Below are 19,368 nucleotides of genomic sequence, written 5' to 3' on the forward strand. Positions count from 1 at the left end.
CACTGGTAGCCAACTTGTGTAGACCACCAAAGAGACAGCAGCCCACTGGAAGAGCACATAAATCAGCACTTGTACGACCTGTTATGGGGGGAACCAGAAGAGAGAGAAGAAACACTGCTGGAGCAACCAGTCGAGAGAGAAAACACAGCTGTACAGCCAGTTTATAACGACCAGCAGAGAGGAAGATAGCACTGCTGTACGGCCAGCAACTGGAGCAACCAGAGGGAGAAAAATCCAGCACTGCAATCGACAAGCCTGAGGGCGACCAGCAGAGAGAGAGAGAGAGAGAGAGAGAGAGAGAGAGAGAGAGAGAGAATTTGCTACCGTCGGCCTGTGTTCTTGTGCATATGTCAACAAAAGAGCAGCCCCTCTTTTTTCCACCCTTCAGCCCCCAACCCCTTTTTGTTGGAGTCGGCCAGCTATAAAAATATGGCCTTTGCTTTTCCTCCTTCCAAAAGTGGCTCTCCTTGCCAAAGATAAGCGGTTCCAATGTGTGTGAACAACCGCTAGTTTGTATAAATCTCGTGTAGGAGCAGCCTCTTAAAAGGCATATGTGGTGGCATCATACTTCGAATATGTGGTGGAATCTTATTTAGCATATGTGGTGGCATCACATCTAGCATATGCTTAGAATATGTAATGAGGCCTCTCCTATAAAAAGGACCTACTTGTATAATGAATTCATGCTTTCCACTACATCTTATACTCCCACAAATCCCCATAATCTTGTGTTGATTCTCTTGTTCTTTATCACCTCTCCCTCTTCTCCTCACTATTGTGTGGCTGCACTCTCTAGGCATTTGCTATCACCTTCTTCAGAGAAATGCTTTTATCCTTGAACATCTTCCTTCTTCTATGGAAAATGCCCGTTCTCACCTTGGTTCCATCTTGTGTGTGGGCTTCCCCCAAAACACTGATTAGAGGTGGTAAAAGGCCAGAATGGTGACATCCCCTCCTTCCTATAAGCAGTTGTTCACAACTGTGTAACTCTGGTTCCACCACCATATGATCCAAAATACGTAATGAAGCTTCAGCTTTGTGTTGCTCAGTCATGAAGCTAGTGAGTAATCACGAAGTCTGTAGTGACACAACCATAGGCATAAGAGCACCGCTCTTCAAGTCTAGAAGATCCACTGCCAATTTGTAGCATTCAGCCATAGCCATGCCAAAGAATACTCCGACCAGGAGCTTTTGTAGCCACCAAGCACCTTTCATACTGAGAAATGTCCATGCTAGTGACGGATAGAGAGAAAAATCTAGCACATGAGACTCAAGGTGTTTCTTCCTACCACATTCTGGAAATGAGTGGAACCTGCGGGATAATTGGGATGCCTGAAATGACACCCCCCCCCCCAGTCCATGTTAGGCTGGTACGGACGAACCCACCTCATGCCTATTACACTTGTCAAGGTTGTGAATATAAAATTATGCACAAAAGCATCCTTCTCGATCATTAAATTAATGCTGCGGGCTACTGACACAACTCTACGACACACGTTTGTGCCAAAACCCGCTATGGTCGTGTCATATGAAATCAACTCTAAGTGAGTTCACTTGACAACTCTCGGAGATATCCATCATCTGTACTGCAGCAATCAAACAAGACGATGACCTGCAGGTGACCATGACACTTGAGGAGCTTGGGTGTCTCCTCATCTTGGACTAGATCACAAGTGGAGTTTCTATCCTGGTGGTGGCAGGCAATATGGGGGGAACTCCCTCTTGCTTAGCTTCAAGCTCCCAACTGATGAATCATGATACCCACAAATGGGGTTGGTGGGGGAGGCTGAGCTGGAGGATCCTGACCAACCACCACTGAATCAATAGAGGCAAGCGTACTCGTGGCACTAGCTGGCCTCTTAGGGAAGGAACTCATGCTTGGGATGCTCCACAGTGTGACACAAGAAGCACCTCTACTCGTGTCGGTATTGCCATAGCTCTGTAGGTGACAATCTTTCTCCGAAGATGCACTGACTGGCTTTCTGATCGCGGTTCAATTGTCCATCAGTAGGCAGCTCCAGGCAGAAATACGCAGCCAGACAGGCCGGCTAGCTGCAGGGCAGCAAGGGGCAATCTCAGTCCAGCACACACACTCAGGTCCTATGGTCCCCTTACAGTCCATGGTATAGTGAAGTCCAGTGGACAGCAGAATTCAGCAAGTCAAATCTTGTACTTCATTCTCTTGCAAACAATAAAGCAAATACACGTATAAGGCGGGGGTCCTTGAGAGGGTGGATTGAGACCCAATCTGGTGTTCAGGTGTACTTCACTCAACCCTAAACTTTGCAATTCAGTTTTCAGCAAGCGTTAAGCATCATTATCTTATCATTAAAACACTTCCGCATCAAGTGCGTGTTACAGGTCAGTCCTCTACAGGCTGACTTGCATCTCAGGCCCCTATATAAAGCATGCATGTCTATTGACCCATCTGGTATTTCTGCAAGAAATTTGAGTCCTTGCAGAGCATTTCTCAGGTATAGGGCTCATCAAGGTGGAATCTACAGCAGGGTATCAGGCTGAGATCTATGGCCAAAATTTTCAGTCACATTCTATACTTGGAATTCAGTTCTTTGTACATAATACAATTCAGTTGATTTAGGGCCATTGTGTGTGCTCTATCTCTCTCTTTTTATTCTGAAAACTCTAGCATATATGCACAAAGAGCCCTATATAACTGGCAGGTGAATGCTGCAAGGCTATTGAGGGCAATCACCTCAGCAACGGAGACCATTCACAACATCTGGACAGACCTCATAACACCCTCTGAGGGCATTTGAAGCACCTAACAGACGATTCAGAGAACATGTAGCAGCACGAGCAGCCTTTTTTACATTTGGAGCCCCTGCCCCTTCCTCACTCGTGGGGATGCCTTGCACTGCACGCCATCAATGGTGTTAGGTGGGTGTGCAAGAATTGTGAAGCTGGGCATCTATTCGAGGATTGTCCAATGAGGGCAGCATTTTCACATGCAATCTCACAACCACCAAATCATCTCTTAGGGCCATCCACCTCCCTCAATCTACTTGTATGAGAGCAAAAGAAGATGGACCAGCCAAAAGACGAAGAAATAAGATGTCTGGTTGTTACATGGACCCAAGCACAATAATGACCTCCAAGTCCACACTCCAAGGAATGCCTTCTTGCAAGGTGCCCCATATGCGCTACCTTAAGCATATTACCTTTCTTTTTTCCTTTCACCATTGTTCTTAAACTTCATCCAAGTGCAAGCTCAATTATGTGAAGATGCTAAATTGCAACAGGACATGTCACTTGGAGGGGGAAAAGAGAATACCGTGAAGATAGATTGTTCCAAATACCCACCAGTCACCAAATTCCAAGCAAAAGGAATAGTTCTGCATAGAGAGGAGTCATGGCAAACTGTAAGCATCCTCAAAAAAATAAGTAAGCATCCTCAAAAAAATAACATGGATTGACTAGGCTTTTTTTTAAGAAAAGAAAGCATACTTTCCCGGGACGAGTGCTATGAAGTCAATTGTGGGCGGAACGATTAGCACGACAAGATATACAAGCACAAAGAGCGTAGAAAGCCCTTTGCATAATCTAGAAAAGCCAGTGAATAAGCCTCCACCCTATCAACACCACAAAAGGTGCCCAAAGTTTCAAAAAAATGTCAAATACATTAATTAAATTTCAAAGACAAAGGGCACTCTTAACATGAGCTAATATTCACTACAGTTGTAACCTAATACAAGGAAAGTTAAGTGGTTACAACATACAATATGAGCAGATATGCCAGTAACTAAAAGCTGTTGAAAAAACAATGGACATTATTGAAACAAACAACAGATAATCTTTCTTTCTTTTTTTGAAATAAACAACAAAAAAACCTAAAAATTATTTTAAAATAGACAAGAACTAAGCGTGAAAATTAATTTACATGAAAATAGTAAAAGAATTTCGAAGGCAGCACAACAAGCTCAAAAGGGAGATTTAATTCCATTTGAGGGCATGTAGGTTGAGATACTTGCATGCCTCGAGCCCGAGTGGTGACACCGCACAGGGTTCGAAACCTAACATCTCAATTTACTAATTAATCTTTAAATAAACAAATAGCCGTACTGATTAATCTCTCCAAAAACAAAAAGGATGTAATATTTTCATCTCTCAAAAAAAAGTAGCAGGCGATTTACGAGAGCTGGACTGCAATTATTTAAGCAAAATATCGATTCAAGCGTCTTGCGTTTTTTTTTTTATCAGATCAATAAACTGACGAAGAATTAGTGAACGAACTTACATCGGAGGTAAGAGGAGCGACGCTGTTCATGGCAACACTACAGGGGCGCCATAGCTTGTTCTTTTGTTTCGGCGTTCACAGAAAATGCAGATGAGATGTGACATACATATGAGGTAGATGTGACATACATATGCTGTAAGGTATCTTCCTTGGCCCTTTGTTTTTTCTTAAAGGTAATACATAGTATACTTTTCAATACATATATTTTTTGTCCTTCAATGTTGCCTGGCAAGATCCTTCTAAAGACACAATTGCTTTCTTGTGCATGAACTTAAATTCTCTTGAGGGGTGTGTCTCTGTGTAAGTGAATTTTGAGTTTTCCAAGTGCAAGGTTGGGTTTAAAGTTAAGAGCTATGGCGTTACTTTTGCGCATCATTAAATAACTCAAATCAAAAGCATCAAGGCTTGTTCATATGTGGTATATATGTGTCTTAAAAAGTTGAATATTCGATTTTAAAAGCGATTTTTAAGAATGGAGAGGGGTTTAATCTAAGTCTCCACAACTCATCTGCGTTTATAACCTTGTTTTCTATCTGAAAAAAGTTGACTTTTTGGTAAATGTATATTGGATTGGTGTGAGCTCTCTCTCTCTCTCTCTCTCTCTCTCTCTCTCTCTCTCTCACACACACACACACACACACCCCACACGCGCGCACGCACACACAAATAGAAACAAAAATAGAGGGTGAGGAGGAGCCCACATGCCTAGAGACCGAGGATGTATAATATGATGGATGGGGACATATGGAGAGACCTCTTATGATGATGATCTCATGGATGAACAGGATTAGCCATATTTAAGTTGAATCTCCTAAAATAGAGTTAATTTCATGTGCAATAGTACCTCCTTGTGGTGCAATTCATGAAGGTTTAACCTATATTTATCATTTACTATTAGTTTTTAAGAGGCTATCTCTTCTCTTGGTTAACCTCCAACCCCACCCCATAGATCAACGCTCTCTTTTTGACTCGTGAATGATGCCTTCACTATTTCTAGACTCCTAACAATAAGAGGTTTATGTTCTTGTGACTCATGATTGATGCATTCCTCATTAATACTAGACTCCTCATGAGAGAAGAGGTTTGTGTTCTCATACCTTCTGATGGAATCAAGCCTCTACTACCAGACTGATATGGACATTGTTTAATACCTTGTCCTTTAAAAGCCTATTATTTTTAATAATCCTCCTACATCAAATATGCATTAAAAGTAAAGTAACAAGTGGAATCTCCCTCATTGCATAAATGTTTCTACTTTGAGGATTCTTTTTTTTTTATTACTAAATTTTTACATGTAGGATTTAAAGTTTTTCTATATGTATTGTTTTTTATTTTTACACGTATTGGATGATTTCTATGCATGAGATTTTTAAAATTAGAGTGTCAAAATGAATTTCCTAGATTTTACAATGAAATGGAATAATTTTAGTGGTGTAGGAATGATCTAAATTTTACACTGTAGAAATGATTTCTTTAGCAATTTATACGTGTATCTTTTGGATTTCTATATGCAAAAACCTTATTTGCCACATGTTAGAATTTGATTGGACCTTAATGGAAATTAGTTTTTACAATTTATAAATTTCCTTATAGAGAGTAAAACTGTAAGTTCTACTAAAAATTCGAGGTCCTTTCAATTTCTAATCTATATTTGAATCTTCAATTACCAATTTGACACTAAATTATGCCAAAATTCCCAATTTGACCCTAGTATTTTCAAAAAATCCCAATTTGACCTTAGTATTTTCAAAATTCCTAATATAACCCTAATATTTTCAAAATTCCCATACATTATTCTCTAAAGCAATCTTAAGTACATATCTCATTGTTATGGTTTCATATATTCAAATCACAATTGGATGGTTCTCCCAGCTTTACCTAAATGCTTTTTAGGTAAAGCATTTAGGGTGAATAGAGGAAAAATCCTTTTTTTCAATTCTGCTTAACTAATGTCATGGCCTAAATGCCAAACCCTCGACCCTATCCATGTCTGTGCACCACTGAAGAACTGTTTTAGAGAGAAAAGTGTCTTCAGATGCTCAAGGTGTGATTCCAAAATGGGCCACAATTCTTGCACTTATAAAGCACGCATATAGAAGACTCCTAAAATCATCTAGAGTATTGTGTTTAGAGCAGTGATTGTCATGTTTTTGTTTCAAGCATATTGTCGATTTGGTGTGCACGGCCTTTGTATTGTCAAGACTCAAACTAACATGATAAATTAAGAGAATTGTAATGCCAATTTAAGATGATTTATCATGTGCATTCTATTGTTCATTTCTTCTACTTTCTTACAAACTTCTACTACAATTAAGGGAGCCATTAATTTTGGGGACCAATGTGGGAATTATATCAAATTTTAGGGTCAAAATAGTAATTTTGATGAGCAATATAGCCAAATTAGAAATGGTAGAAATTCAAGGGTTCGTACGAGAATTTTAGTCAAATTTAAGGCCAATTTGTTATTTGGTATGTCAAAATGGGAGTTTTTAAAATACTTGGGTTAAATTGGGAACGTTGAAAATACTAGGGTCAAATTGGCAATTATTTTCAATTGAAGATGCAATAAAGTAAGTATTGAAGGCGAGAAAAATGGTTTTCATCGTTTTTTGATGGAAAACATTAAAATTGACACAAATCTCAAAATATTGACACACATTGCTTTCCTCATGGATTTCTCCTTTGTACTCACATCTCATACAATATTGCCCTTTATGCAAATTAAAACACAACCAACAATTTCCAAATTAACAACTTTCAACCTCTCCAACTTCAAAAAATTGTGTTTTTCTTCAATTTTATGCTATAATAACTTTGAGGCTTCAAAATAAGATGCAATGTAAGTAAGCTATAGAGGGTCTTTTGGCAACATTGCCAAAAAATATTTAGCCTTATTAATGTAAGGGTCGTCTAGGAACTTACCTCTTAAGTTGATGTCTCAACCTCTTGATGGAAAAAGCTACCTTATGCATCTTGCTTTGTTTTCACTATCTTGTAATCATTGATCCATTGGGCATGGAGAAGTGGTCATCTAGGTACTTCCCCTCTTAGCAAGTTTCTAGTCTTGTTACTCACATAATAGAGAAAGAAACTAGAAGAGGCTGTGTGTATTTCCCCTCTTAGTAGCAAACTGCTAGTCTTGCTCACTCACATAATAGAGAAAGAAACATAGGACTAAAATCATCCCTATATAGAGTTATAGACTTTTTTTGGCCCAATCACCCTAATCCAATAGCAAATCTTTTTGCGTTATTTCTATGAGCATCACTCAGAATTTCTCGTTTAAGGGATTATTCCTAATGTGAAATGAGAGGTTTAACCTCAAAAAAACTTTTAATCCCTAGCATCAACAAGGAATGGGGCACATGCATTGGTTAGGTTGTCCTAAGGCGTAAGGCACACCATTTTTCATAGGACATCAAATATATGACTAGCCTTATGGACTATGATATGTATCCACGGACGTTAGTTCCTATTCTAGGCCTTTCTTAGTATGAATGCTAGTAGGCCATAGACTTACAAACTTGATTAACACGCCTTCTTCCAAACCCATGAGAATGTGGCCATGCAGGCCTTGATAGTTTGGTTTCAACCTTGAAGTTGCTCTTGCCTTATCCTCATGTTGGGCTTTTGGCTTAACCTCTTCTCTTTTTTTTCCCTTGTTCTTACAATGGATCTATAAGGAGGGCATTCTTGTAGCCTTCCATTTTGGTGCCACTAAGTGTTTTGAGTTTTATTGTGCCTTGTATTGTGATCTTAAAGACTCTAAAGAGGCATATAGTTTGGGTTTGCAATTTTGTATGTTATACATGAGGAATAAATCTTCTTTGTCTAGGTCCTTGTCTTTCAAAATTTTATATGCTATACATGAGAAATAAACCTTCTTTGTCTAGGCCCTTGTCTTTCAAAATTTTATCAAACCATTTCTTGCACCATAGTGTCTTAACAATCATCCCATGGGCCCTTCTAGATTTTTGATCTCTTCTACATTCCAAGTTATTTATTCTTACATGACAGTCTTGAAGCTAGGTATAATATATTCCATGGGCATCACTACCTTGAGTCAAAAAGAAATATTAAATGGGGTACTATTTTTTTAAAACTTTGTATACAATTTGATAGGGGGTGGTCAAAAAGCGAGCCAAGAGCAGCGAGCACAAAGCAATGAGTAGAGCTCATGTTCTTGTGAAAGTGAGCAGGTAGGGGCATGGTATGATGTTAAGCGAGCATGAAATGTTAAAGAGAAGAGTGGAACCACAGTGCAATTTTGTAGCAATCAAACAAAGAAGACATGAAATGTTCTAAAATGACCATTGCAATAATTTTTTTTTCGAACCAATGGTGCAGATACAAAAAATCACTATTAAACCCATATTGCTTGGCTCGCTAAAAAGATATTGAATCTATAGTATTCACAATGTTGGAGAGCCATTAGCAAACAAAAGACAATAGACAGGAAAATTTATAAAATAACCAAAACATTTCCAAAACAAGTACTACGGTTCAGCTGGTATGACGACCCCCATACATATTTCAACTAAAGTGGGTTGCAGGTTCCTAAAGCTGTTGAGGATGACTTCTAATAGACTTAGTTAGCATGTCTTTTACAATTCTCTCAGAAATACAAACTTGATGAATATGCATATTGTTGTTCACATCCTGTCCAAGAATCATTAAGAACACAAAATATATGTGCTTGCATGCAAGATATGGTCTTTTCTTGGCCACTCTATCTCTGAACTCCACACATGAACACATTGGATTCTTCTGAATAGTGACCTCTATCAGAGATGTGTCTTGGCTCCCATTGGTCAATGGATTAATACTAAATGTTTCCTTTACCCCTTCTATATGTATATGGCTGCCTACAACTTCTGCATGCATATCTAAGGCTGCAGTGATTTGACCAAATGCAGCCTTTGAAATTCCTCGTCGATATGGAAATTGTTTCACCTCCTTGTTTGTCTCGCTAGTGCCTTTTACAAGCTCCTTTTCTAGAAAAAACTCAAGAGGAATACCAATGTCATATCCTGCTCTAATAAGCTTGCAGGCTTCTTTCACTTGTAACTTGGTACCTTTAGCAATGGGCCAAACACAAGGGACATCCTCTGGTGGATGTAATATTGTCTTTGTAATTTTCCAAGTGTGCCTAACATCTGTATTACAAAAATAGCAATACTTCTCCTTTTTCCAGGAGGATAGTTGACAATCACTCCAAAAACAAGGACTGACATCACCCCCTCGCAACCTTGAGCTACACTTTTTCCCTGATGCCCAGTGGTTGCACTCAACTCGATTCACTGTTGGTATCCTCTGCAAGGCCCACTTTGTATCATGCACATCACTTTCAAGGCTCTCTAAAACTTTGCATTGCTCATCGACCTCTATTGCAGGCTCTAACCTCTCTCTTGTCACATAGTTAAACTCAGGCCTATGGCTAGAGTTGCCAAAGTTTTCTTCTGTCGAGTCGTGTAGTGGCCTTTTGGCTCGAATAGTTTTATTCTCACCCTTGAATTTTACCCTATTTGAAAACATAGGGGTCCCCGCCACTGCATCATCCACTGCTCGTGAGGTAGCTATTGGGGATGGACTTGCTTTCTGTCGAGAAAGAGCTCTCTCAACCAAAAGCTCCAATGTAGGCCCACAACCTGTGTATTTTCCTTCCAAGAAAGCCAGTTGTCTGGCACATTGGAAGTAAGCATTGATTAGATCTGTCACACAAGCATCATAAAGACTAATCTTTTGCCTATACCCCTCCCCTGCCAACTAGCTTGCATGCTTGGTCTCTGACATATTTGTCCTTGGGACAAGAGCATTGACAATAGGCTCTCCATCCTACAAGAGAGTGGTAGAAATTGATTAAAAACAATGCAGTGCACATAAGTAGGAGGCACACAATAATACAATGAATAATCTCTTACAAACATTACCTTTAAAATGAAATGACCCCATCGACTAACCCTGTAGTGCCACCAACTGAACCAGCTAAGAAGCTTAGGGATGTTTCTATCAGCTGCCTTGCCAGTTGCCCACCATGCTCGTATCCTGCGAAATTGCTGAAGGGCACTTTCTTTGTTTGGGGCAGTCCTCCACTTCTCACACATCTCCCTGTGCTTTTCTTGATGTGGGCTATAGATGTACCTCTGCGTGTGGACACGAAGGTTGTCTTCCCAATGCCATAAACATGACCTTTCCCTTTCAATCATCTCCTTTCCGTCGTTGAAGACACGTCTCACTGCATTCCAGTTAGCGCCAGCCTCATCCGCCATAAACCCAAAAAAATTTGCTACCTTCCCTGTGTGCTCCACCATTACCAAATTCATATTTTCCCAAAACATGACTTGAGCATCCTCATCCTCTTCTCTAAATTCACAAGTTGCTATTGTCAATAGCTCACCAATCCTGCATGCCACAAATGGAAACAGAGTTATATTAAAGACACAAATTAAGCAATGCTCTCTACCGCTTGTAACTTACATGTGGTCATAAACATGTGCTCCCATTGTATGCCATCCAGTATTCACTCTCGATGCACATGATCAAAGCAGACCCATGCTTGATTAAGATCCCCATTACCATCCTTGTCCATTCGCTGAACAATGTCAATCCCAGAACCAAGTCCAGTAGTAGACATCTTAAAGATAAAGCAACGCTCAGTAGTAGTGGTGGCTTGCAATGGAAATCGAGGACCATGGAAGAACTCAAAATGGCATGTTCTTTTTAGATTAAGAATGGCTTCATATCCTTCACCCAGAGGCCGTGTTGTTTTTCGTGTTTGCATTACCATCTGCTTCACCCTGCATTCATAAAGCATACTTAGTGTATTAAAGATGATAATTGCATACTATTCTTTGCTAAATTGCACTTCCTACGTACTTTTTGACATTTATCAAACTTTGCAACTCTTGCGACATCTCCTGTAGCTCCCTCTCTGTCATGAATTCTCCCTGTGCCTTGTCATCATCAGTGAATGCTCTTAGAACCACCTCCCTTGCCACAATCATTTGTACCTTTCTGGGCCCAGCGTTGTGGTCGATGCCCACTGCACGTGCTACAAAGGCCTTGATATTTCGTATCGATGCTCGGCACATTCCCTTGGAAACCATATGTGTATGTTTGCCATAATGAATAAATAGTCTGCTATGCATTGATTCTTTTGGCATAAAATAATAGACACAGGCAGGACATTCTTTAAGACACATTGGCACATGCTTGCAGAAAAAACACTCAAGGTTCCCGAAGCTCCCAATTGCTAAATTCCCATATTTTGGAGATTTTATCAGCTGCCCATTCCAATGGAGTTTGTTTGGTTGATTCATACGTGTCCTAAAGGAGCAGTGCTCATTCATGCACTGGAAGGTTCCCCCGCAGAAGCTCTTCCTAAGAACAAAAGTTTTATTGGCCCTAGTTTGCGTTTGTGGCTTTGTCCAAATGTTGCCCTCTTATTTTTGCTCCATCCCTTCCATACCTTTCCCACCTTCAAGCTCATATGTACTGAACTCTGGGTACACCTTGGGAAGCTCTTTTACCTTGCCTTTGTAATCACAATCATGGATTAAAGTGTGCAAGACATCAGTAGGAGGTAACATGCGGATTATTTGAAAGCAAGAGACCGCAGTATCAAACTGAACATCTTCCTCTTCCAAATGTTGAAAGCACTTTTCCACACAGGAGAGACCTCTATCTCCTCTTGCAATGACCCATGTGCTTGGACATTGATTTCTTCTATCTCTTCAGTGTCCAAGTCACTGTAAAGCACAATGCTCTCTAATTCAATGCGCAATGCAAAACAGAAAATGTCAAAGTCAAAGTTAATGCCGCTTACATTGGAGTACTCTTTCAAGAACCAGGAGGAAATATAGTTGAGGGGCCTTGTTCTGGGGTCTCAAAATAATTCTCTGATTTGGCAATATATACAGAGGACAATGAATGCTCCAGGATAAAATATGCCTCGTCTCCAATCCCTGCATACAAGTGTAAAGGACAAATGGGCTCATACTCTCCTCCAATTTCAAGTAAGGCCTCCACATTTATCCCACCAATAGTTCCAAGCTTCCCCCGGATCATGTTGATTGACACAAGACATTTGCCATTCAAGAAGGGGACTCGGATGCATGCACCCATTGTAGAATGGAGGAAAACACGAGCCTCCCTGCATAATGCAATCACAACAACAATTAAGGAATTTACATTGAATATTAGCCAAAAATATTTTAATACTAGATGTTCTTGCTCTAATCAATAGCATATACTAGCCATAATACAATTTTACCAGGCTCATTTTAAGACTATGGGTAGAAGCAAATAAAAATATTTATTGCAAAAATAGTCATAATGAAGGGTATCAAAAAGAGTACATGTATATATGTATATATGTTTGTGTGTACACGTGTGTGTATGTATACACACACACACGCACACACGCACACACACACACACATATTTGCTTTGTGTTAGTTCTTGCGCTTTTTCATAATCTCCTGTTAGATTTCAAAAACTCTACCAGTTGGATGCCATAGCATAACTGTGCTATAGATTTAAATAAATCGGAAAAATATTGACCAAACCCTTAAATTTTAGTGTTGAAATTCATTAGTGTTAGGATAAAAAAATTTGTCCAGTGCCTAACTTAGGTTTTTTAGTAGTCGGCTACTTCTTATGAAGCAATTACTTAAGGCTTTTAGTCGTCCTCCACACAGAAGCATCTTCCCTCGAACACACACACAGAGAAGCGATCATGAAGCATCTTCCCTCGAACACACACACAGAGAAGCGATCATGAAGCAGCATACGTCTCCCCAGCAAAGAAACGCAGATCTCACGCGCAGGGCCCTCTCCCCACTCCAATCTTTCTCCCCAACAAAGAGACACAGAAAGGTATCATCATCCATGAATTTGTGCTATTTTGCCTGAATGAATTTGTGCACTCAGCGCACAAAATAATAGGATGTTTTGCTGCCGCCACACTCCACACACAGTAGTATGAGATGTGCGGCGTTACTTCTTGCTATTTTCCTTGAATGAATTTGTGCGCTCAGCGCACAAAATAATAGGATGTTTTGCTGCTGCCACACTCCACACACAGTATGAGATGTGCGGCGTTACCTCTTGCTATTTTTCTTGAATTAATTTGTGCGCTCAGCGCACAAAATAATTGGATGTTTTGCTGCCGAGCATTGACAAAATCATCACGATTTTGAGTTCGTTTCAAGCTTCGGGGGCGCTGCCCCCGAACTCCCCCGCCAAGGGGGGCCTAAATGGCTGTCGCCGGCCCCCCTTGGATCCCCCCGGCGGCAGAAATTTGGAGAGAGTAGTGTAAGAACATGCTATCTATATGGTGCTGTCTCAAACACATTGCATAGACTGTCTCTCTTACTACTGTCTATATTATGCAGACTTTGTGTATACAAGAAGCTCAAAAAACTCACATTTGATGTCTTCTTGGTTGAGAAACGGCTCACACAGTCGAGAGAGGAGACTAGCAAACATGTGCATCTAAAGAACAATAGCACAAAAAGAAAAAAGTTTGTCCTTAAAAAAGTGTTGGATTGCGAAATATCACTTCTAAAGTTTATTAGTACTCACTATTGAATGCCTTCAGATTTGGGCTACCGAATCTTTATATATTTTCCAATAAATTTGAATGCCTTGAATTGAACACCTGAAAAGGGCTCCGTAAATATTTTCCAATGGAGATTTTTTTAAAATATTCAATACGGCTTTGAATGCCTTGGAATTTGGGCCAAAGCACTCCATATGATAATCTCAAAGATATTCTGTTCGTTATAATGAGTTGGCTGTTTTGTTGGATAGTAAATGTGCCACCTTTGTTTGATGATTGTGTTGCAGTACTGAATTTAATCTCTTTAGTGAATGTGCCACCTTTTCTTTAAGTTTGTGTCGTATTACTGAATTTGCTGTTAAAATAATCAATTAATTATACAATACGAGTACAATACTATTTGAAGATTTGTTCTTGTATTTTTGCATGGCTATCTGGTTTTCAAATGAGTTCGAGTCATTTCACTAGAGCATCTTGCTTGAAAGGTTCTTGTTGTGCAAAAATGGATGAGTTACCTCTTGCTAAGCGGAAAAAGAGTGTGCAGGTTGGCCCAGGTGAGAGCCCATCGAGACACACAAGGAGGCAAGCTGATTTTTCTAGCACTTTGGAGCAAGCCGCCTCCTCAAACCCTACTACTACAGAGCATGCGGTACATATCATAGATGACACTAACCTGGAGGTGGATATGGATAGGCAGCATCTACATAGTGATGAAAGAAATGAGGAGGATGGACAAAATGTAGTGGGGGCAATTGAGGAAAATAAAGGTGATCAAAATGAGGGTGAGAATACTCAAGGTGGTGATAATGAGGATGAAAGGGGGAAGAGAACACACATCCACTAGAGGATCAAGAAGAAATAGTTGTCACAACCCAAACTGAAGGAAGCAAGCAGAAAAAAAATAAGGTTGATATTTTTGGGAAGATTCTAGAGACATCTACTCCACAAGCCTTTTTAGATAGGATAGGAGTCAAATTTAGGTCTCCACCTCCACGTGTTCCTCTCTGTAGGATGATCCAGACGGAGGCAATCCGAAAGGTTTCTCCCTCAACAGATAAATCTCTTACTCGAAGCTTCAAAAAACTAGGTGGGTACATTGAGAGCATGGGAGCTTTCACAGTGTCAATTATGGACTTGGAAGGAGAGGAGACACCATTGACACAAGAGAGGGAGGAATCTTGGGATGAGCATTGGAGGACTGTGAATCAACAATTTGAGGAAACTCTTGCACTTGACCCCGAGTGGGGTCCGTACTTGAGCCGAAAAATGGTGCATATTCTTGATGGTAATAATCGACACAATGCTTGGATGGACTGCATTTCTACAGGTGAGTTCTCATTGGGATGTTATAGTTTCTTATGCTTCTTTGTCCTTCCTAATTTTGTGTTTTATTACAGGGTTTCAAGGGGATTTGTCCATGCATTGTTGTGTTCTCTGTAAATTTTATGTGTTCGAGCGGAGGGATGTGGGTGAGCTTTTGTTTTCATTGTCCAGGTTGAACAAGTAAGTTAATTTGTTATCAGAGTCTCCTTCTATGTCAACAAGTTGTTTGTACTCAAGAATATTAACATATTTTTTCTTTGTTTTGTAGGACGCATGATTATGCATTTGTGCCAACCACATTAGGTGATCGTCTATTTCAACTAAGAAGATTGGGAGAGTCCGACCTAACAACTCTCATGGCACATTTGGACAATGAGGACAAGCTATGGGTTGAGAGAGAGATGCAGGGTGCATCTGCCAGAGGAAGGCCTAGTTGGCTTCATTTGCCAATCCAGATTATGACTTGGCTCTTGTTCAAGGATGAGATGGAGCAAAAAATTGATGAGGCATCAAATGGACCACTTGCCGAGTCTGCTAGGGAGAATGTGACTCGAAAGGTAGAAGTTCTCTACAGAGGAAAAACATCAAAATATGCAAGGATTGCTGATCCCTCCAACGGTGAGGCCTTTTGGTGTGCAGTGCTCTCCCTCCCATGGCACGCGTCAAGCAATCATGTGGCCACAGAGGAAAAGCTCAATATGATAGGTTCTGCTTGCATCAGAGACACAGATAAGGCTCACATTGTCAAGCTATTGGACAACTCTCAGGCTGCAGTGCGATCACTTGAGGGTATGCCAAATGATAAGACAAAGGTTAGGGAATGGCTGCACATGTACTCCTACTGGCTTCAGATCACGGAGCTAGGTTTGAGAATCCAAAATGATATTAAAAATGCCGATCGAGTCAGGTTGCCAGGTGGGAGCCGATTCACCTCTTTTGTTGTTCTATGCAGAAGAAAGTACTTCAAAAGGGCTTTCAAAGTGCACGAAGGAGGCATAAAATTTAGCCATGATATTGACCATCAACCAGGCCTACAAAGTGCTGCACGGCGAGTCGTTTATAGGTTTTCCTCCAACATAACCCAGATATTCCTTGTTAAAAAACATGCATGCTTCTTTCTGTGTGTTGTTTTATCATTTGTGCTTTGGCTTGCAGATGGTTGCTTTCTGAAATTGAGGAGCACCAATTGGATATTTTACCCCCTCTCGCTAGTGTGTGGCTTTGTGTTGACAATCAATCTTATATGTATGCCGATTTGAAGCTTGGAAGAGTAAGTGATTGAATTTGTCATTTTGAATCCATGATTGAGAAACATGTTCATATTGAGGGTGAGTTGTGTTTACCCATGTTTGTCATTGAACAGGCCATGTCAAGCATAGAGTCTCGTTTCTGCCCGTGGTGGTTGGACCTTGAAAGAAACCATGTGCCTGAGGAGGAGCTTGATCTGTATCGCCAACATAAGTCTATATTGGAGCTTCGTAGCCAGCAAATTGATCATAATGAGGCCACATCCACATCACATGCAACATCGATTGCATTGGCTTCTTTTCGTAAGTCATTGCCAGTGAATTTAGGGAGGGAAATAGTGAATCGTGCATTGGAGGTGAATCGAACAATGGAAGCAAATAGGGAGCAGAGTCAACAACAGACATCCACCAATAGTAGTGCAAGCGGGATACAACCAACTGAGGGGAATCGAGCAATGGAAGCAAATAGGGAGCAGAGTCAACAACAGACATCCACCAATAGTAGTGCAGGCGGGATACAACCAACTGACATCATAACCAAGACATTGCAAGCTCCAGGTATGTGAGCTTCCTACCTCATCTCTATCGTGATCCGATTGTTTTGACTTGAGACTATGTGTGTTAAATGTCAAAAACCTGTCTATAGGAACCATTTATGCCTTCAATGTCAGTATTGAGGACCTTGCAGCTACTTTTGTGAACATGGAGGATGCATCCTCATTGGGAAAGCAAGTGCTTGATGCCATGAATGTTATTTGCACAGTAGGGAATGTCAAGAGTAGAGGGTCCGATTACTGTGTGGAGTTGATATTTGCAGACTTCCCCTCAAATATCATCATTGGAGGTTGTGTTGCAAACAAGGTTCCATATTGGAATAAGATTGGGGATGGCATGTATGACTCTACTTTTAAAGTTGTTGATTCTTGTCTCTCGGATCGAGGCTTCTTTACATGCCTTTACACTATGGAAGAAGGAGTGACCATTGAGCAGGTTGCACAGAGCGTTGGGTTTGGCATTTATCATAGACAGGTTGTGAGGTGTACTCCACCTATTGGGAAGAAGATGGAGCAAATGATTACTACCCAGGTATTGGTGTTGTTCTCTTTGGGGCTGTCATTTGTGCAAATCTTCTTTGTCCCATTTAAGGTGAAAATGCATGAACAACCAATGTGTCTTTGCTTGTAGGTCACTTGTCTAATATTGGCTGTTTTTGTTCGCTCAACATCTCCTGCTACAAGCTTTGTGATGCATGGGGATCAACTAAGGGATTTGGCACTAGGTGATGATCTTGATGTAGGGCAAGATCTTATCTTTGACATGTATGTATGCATTCAAATCAAGATAGAATTTAAAATGATTTTCGGTGATCTTTATGGCATATGGTTAATGGTTTGTGTGCGTTTTCAAGAGTGCCATCGGAGGATCTGGTGAAGAGAAAGGGTAGACCATGGCGGGGCGGTTGTCAGAGAGGTCAGCGGCTTAGCAAATACATCGTCTCCGTCTTCAGTCGTCCTGGGGACACGATTTTGGATTTGTTTGCTGGCACTGGAACTCTTGGGCTAGTGGCAGCATTTATGGATCGCAATGTCATAATGTTAGACAAGGATGAGCGGATCTATGATCACCTGTTAGAACCATACTCAGCAAAGGTATGCATGTTGAAAAGATAAATATGTTAGTAGAGAATAATTTTGTATTGATAAAGCTTATTTTCTTTTCTTTGTGTCTCTTGCAGTTATGAGGATCACATGTCTACATCAGAATGCCATTAGAGATAGTCTTTTTTTTAATTGAGACAATCATTTTTTTGGGACTATTGGAAGTAATGTTTTGATGGATGTTATGCTTCTGAATGTTTTTTACAATAGCATGTAGCTGATTGTTGGACAATTTTTATTTGGATTATAAAATTTTTAAATCCTATGGTTATGGTTTCTAAAGAGTATTATATTGTTGTGTGAGTGGTATGGCTATTAAAATTGGTGTGCATCTTAATGGCTTGATTTCTATGCTCTCTGGTCGCTGTGGTTTCCATGTGGTTGCAAACAATAGTTTGTTTCTATTAGTAGCTCAATGACCAATTTAACGTCTTTTTAGCGAGCCAAGTAGTATGAGTTTTGTAGTGATTTTTTATATCCGCACCATTCATTTGAAAATGCTTTATTTGCAATAGTCATTTTTAAACTTTTTTAGTCTTCTTTGTTCTGTTCATTATAGAGTTGCACTATGGTTTCACTCTTCTCTTTAACATTACATGCTCGCTTAACATCATACCATGCCCCTACCTGCTCACTTTCACAAGGACTTTATTTCTACTCACTGCTCTGTGCTCACTGCTCTTGGCTCGCTAAATAGACGCACCCAATTTGATAGGCCCATAGAGTTGCTGTATAGAGTTGTTATGAGCTTATGATCAAAGTTACTCCTACTAGCTTCTAGCATCTTAGCTAAAATTGTCCATAGGGTTTTGTTGGTTCTTTTTGTTTTGGTTGTTTGCATATGGATAATAAGGGGTGGAGTTGTTATTGTTACCATTCATTACATCACTTGACAAATTTACCCTTGCCACAAAATGTAGGTTATTGTAAACTAGCTTGCAAACCTTTTCATGCTATCGTCTCTGTTATATAGTGTCTACTTGCAATCCCTCTATGGACTTATTTAAGAATGGTAAGAAACTTATTTTCTTGCACATATCTTTGTAAGATACCATCCTTTCCCAATTTACAATCGCCTCGCTCCATTTAGGTATAAGATCCAGACCTTTAGAAAGATCATCATCTAGCCCCACAAAAGGTTCCCATTGTCCACTTGGGAAAAAAGTTATTGGCATGCAGATGTTGCAAATCCTTGTGTAGGTTCCTCATTGTCTACTAGGACAAAAGTGATAAGCACGTACATGTTGCAAACCCTTATGTAGGATGGTGGTGCTGTCAAACTCCACTAAGATTAGAATAGACCAAAATCTATGAGCCTATTTC

The 19,368-nt window shown here is 40.2% G+C and overlaps 2 protein-coding genes across 3 annotated transcripts in view; one reads left to right on the forward strand and one right to left on the reverse strand.

Moving 5' to 3' along the window:
* The window catches only part of LOC147628276 (rhomboid-like protein 19), a 48,401-nt gene extending 43,972 nt beyond the window's left edge, over window positions 1–4,429 (reverse strand). For both annotated transcript variants that reach the window (XM_086813349.1, XM_086813350.1), the window contains exons 1-3: window positions 4,256–4,429; window positions 3,466–3,590; window positions 3,293–3,353 (exon numbers count right to left, since the gene is read on the reverse strand). In XM_086813349.1, the coding sequence (XP_086669475.1) occupies window positions 3,293–3,353; window positions 3,466–3,590; window positions 4,256–4,285 (216 nt within the window). In that variant the 5' untranslated portion in view covers window positions 4,286–4,429. The remainder of the gene's footprint in view (window positions 1–3,292; window positions 3,354–3,465; window positions 3,591–4,255) is intronic.
* Window positions 4,430–17,676: 13,247 nt separating this feature from the next.
* On the forward strand, window positions 17,677–18,310 carry LOC147628277 (uncharacterized). Its single transcript, XM_086814129.1, has 2 exons — window positions 17,677–18,036; window positions 18,123–18,310. Exons 1-2 carry the CDS (start codon window positions 17,767–17,769, stop codon window positions 18,126–18,128), a joined length of 276 nt encoding a protein of 91 aa, XP_086670255.1. The 5' UTR covers window positions 17,677–17,766; the 3' UTR covers window positions 18,129–18,310.
* The last annotated feature ends 1,058 nt before the right edge of the window (window positions 18,311–19,368 follow it).

Source organism: Cibotium barometz, chromosome 19, assembly GCF_041138505.1.
Source record: "Cibotium barometz isolate CiBa-2024 chromosome 19, ASM4113850v1, whole genome shotgun sequence".
Taxonomy (NCBI): domain Eukaryota; kingdom Viridiplantae; phylum Streptophyta; class Polypodiopsida; order Cyatheales; family Cibotiaceae; genus Cibotium; species Cibotium barometz.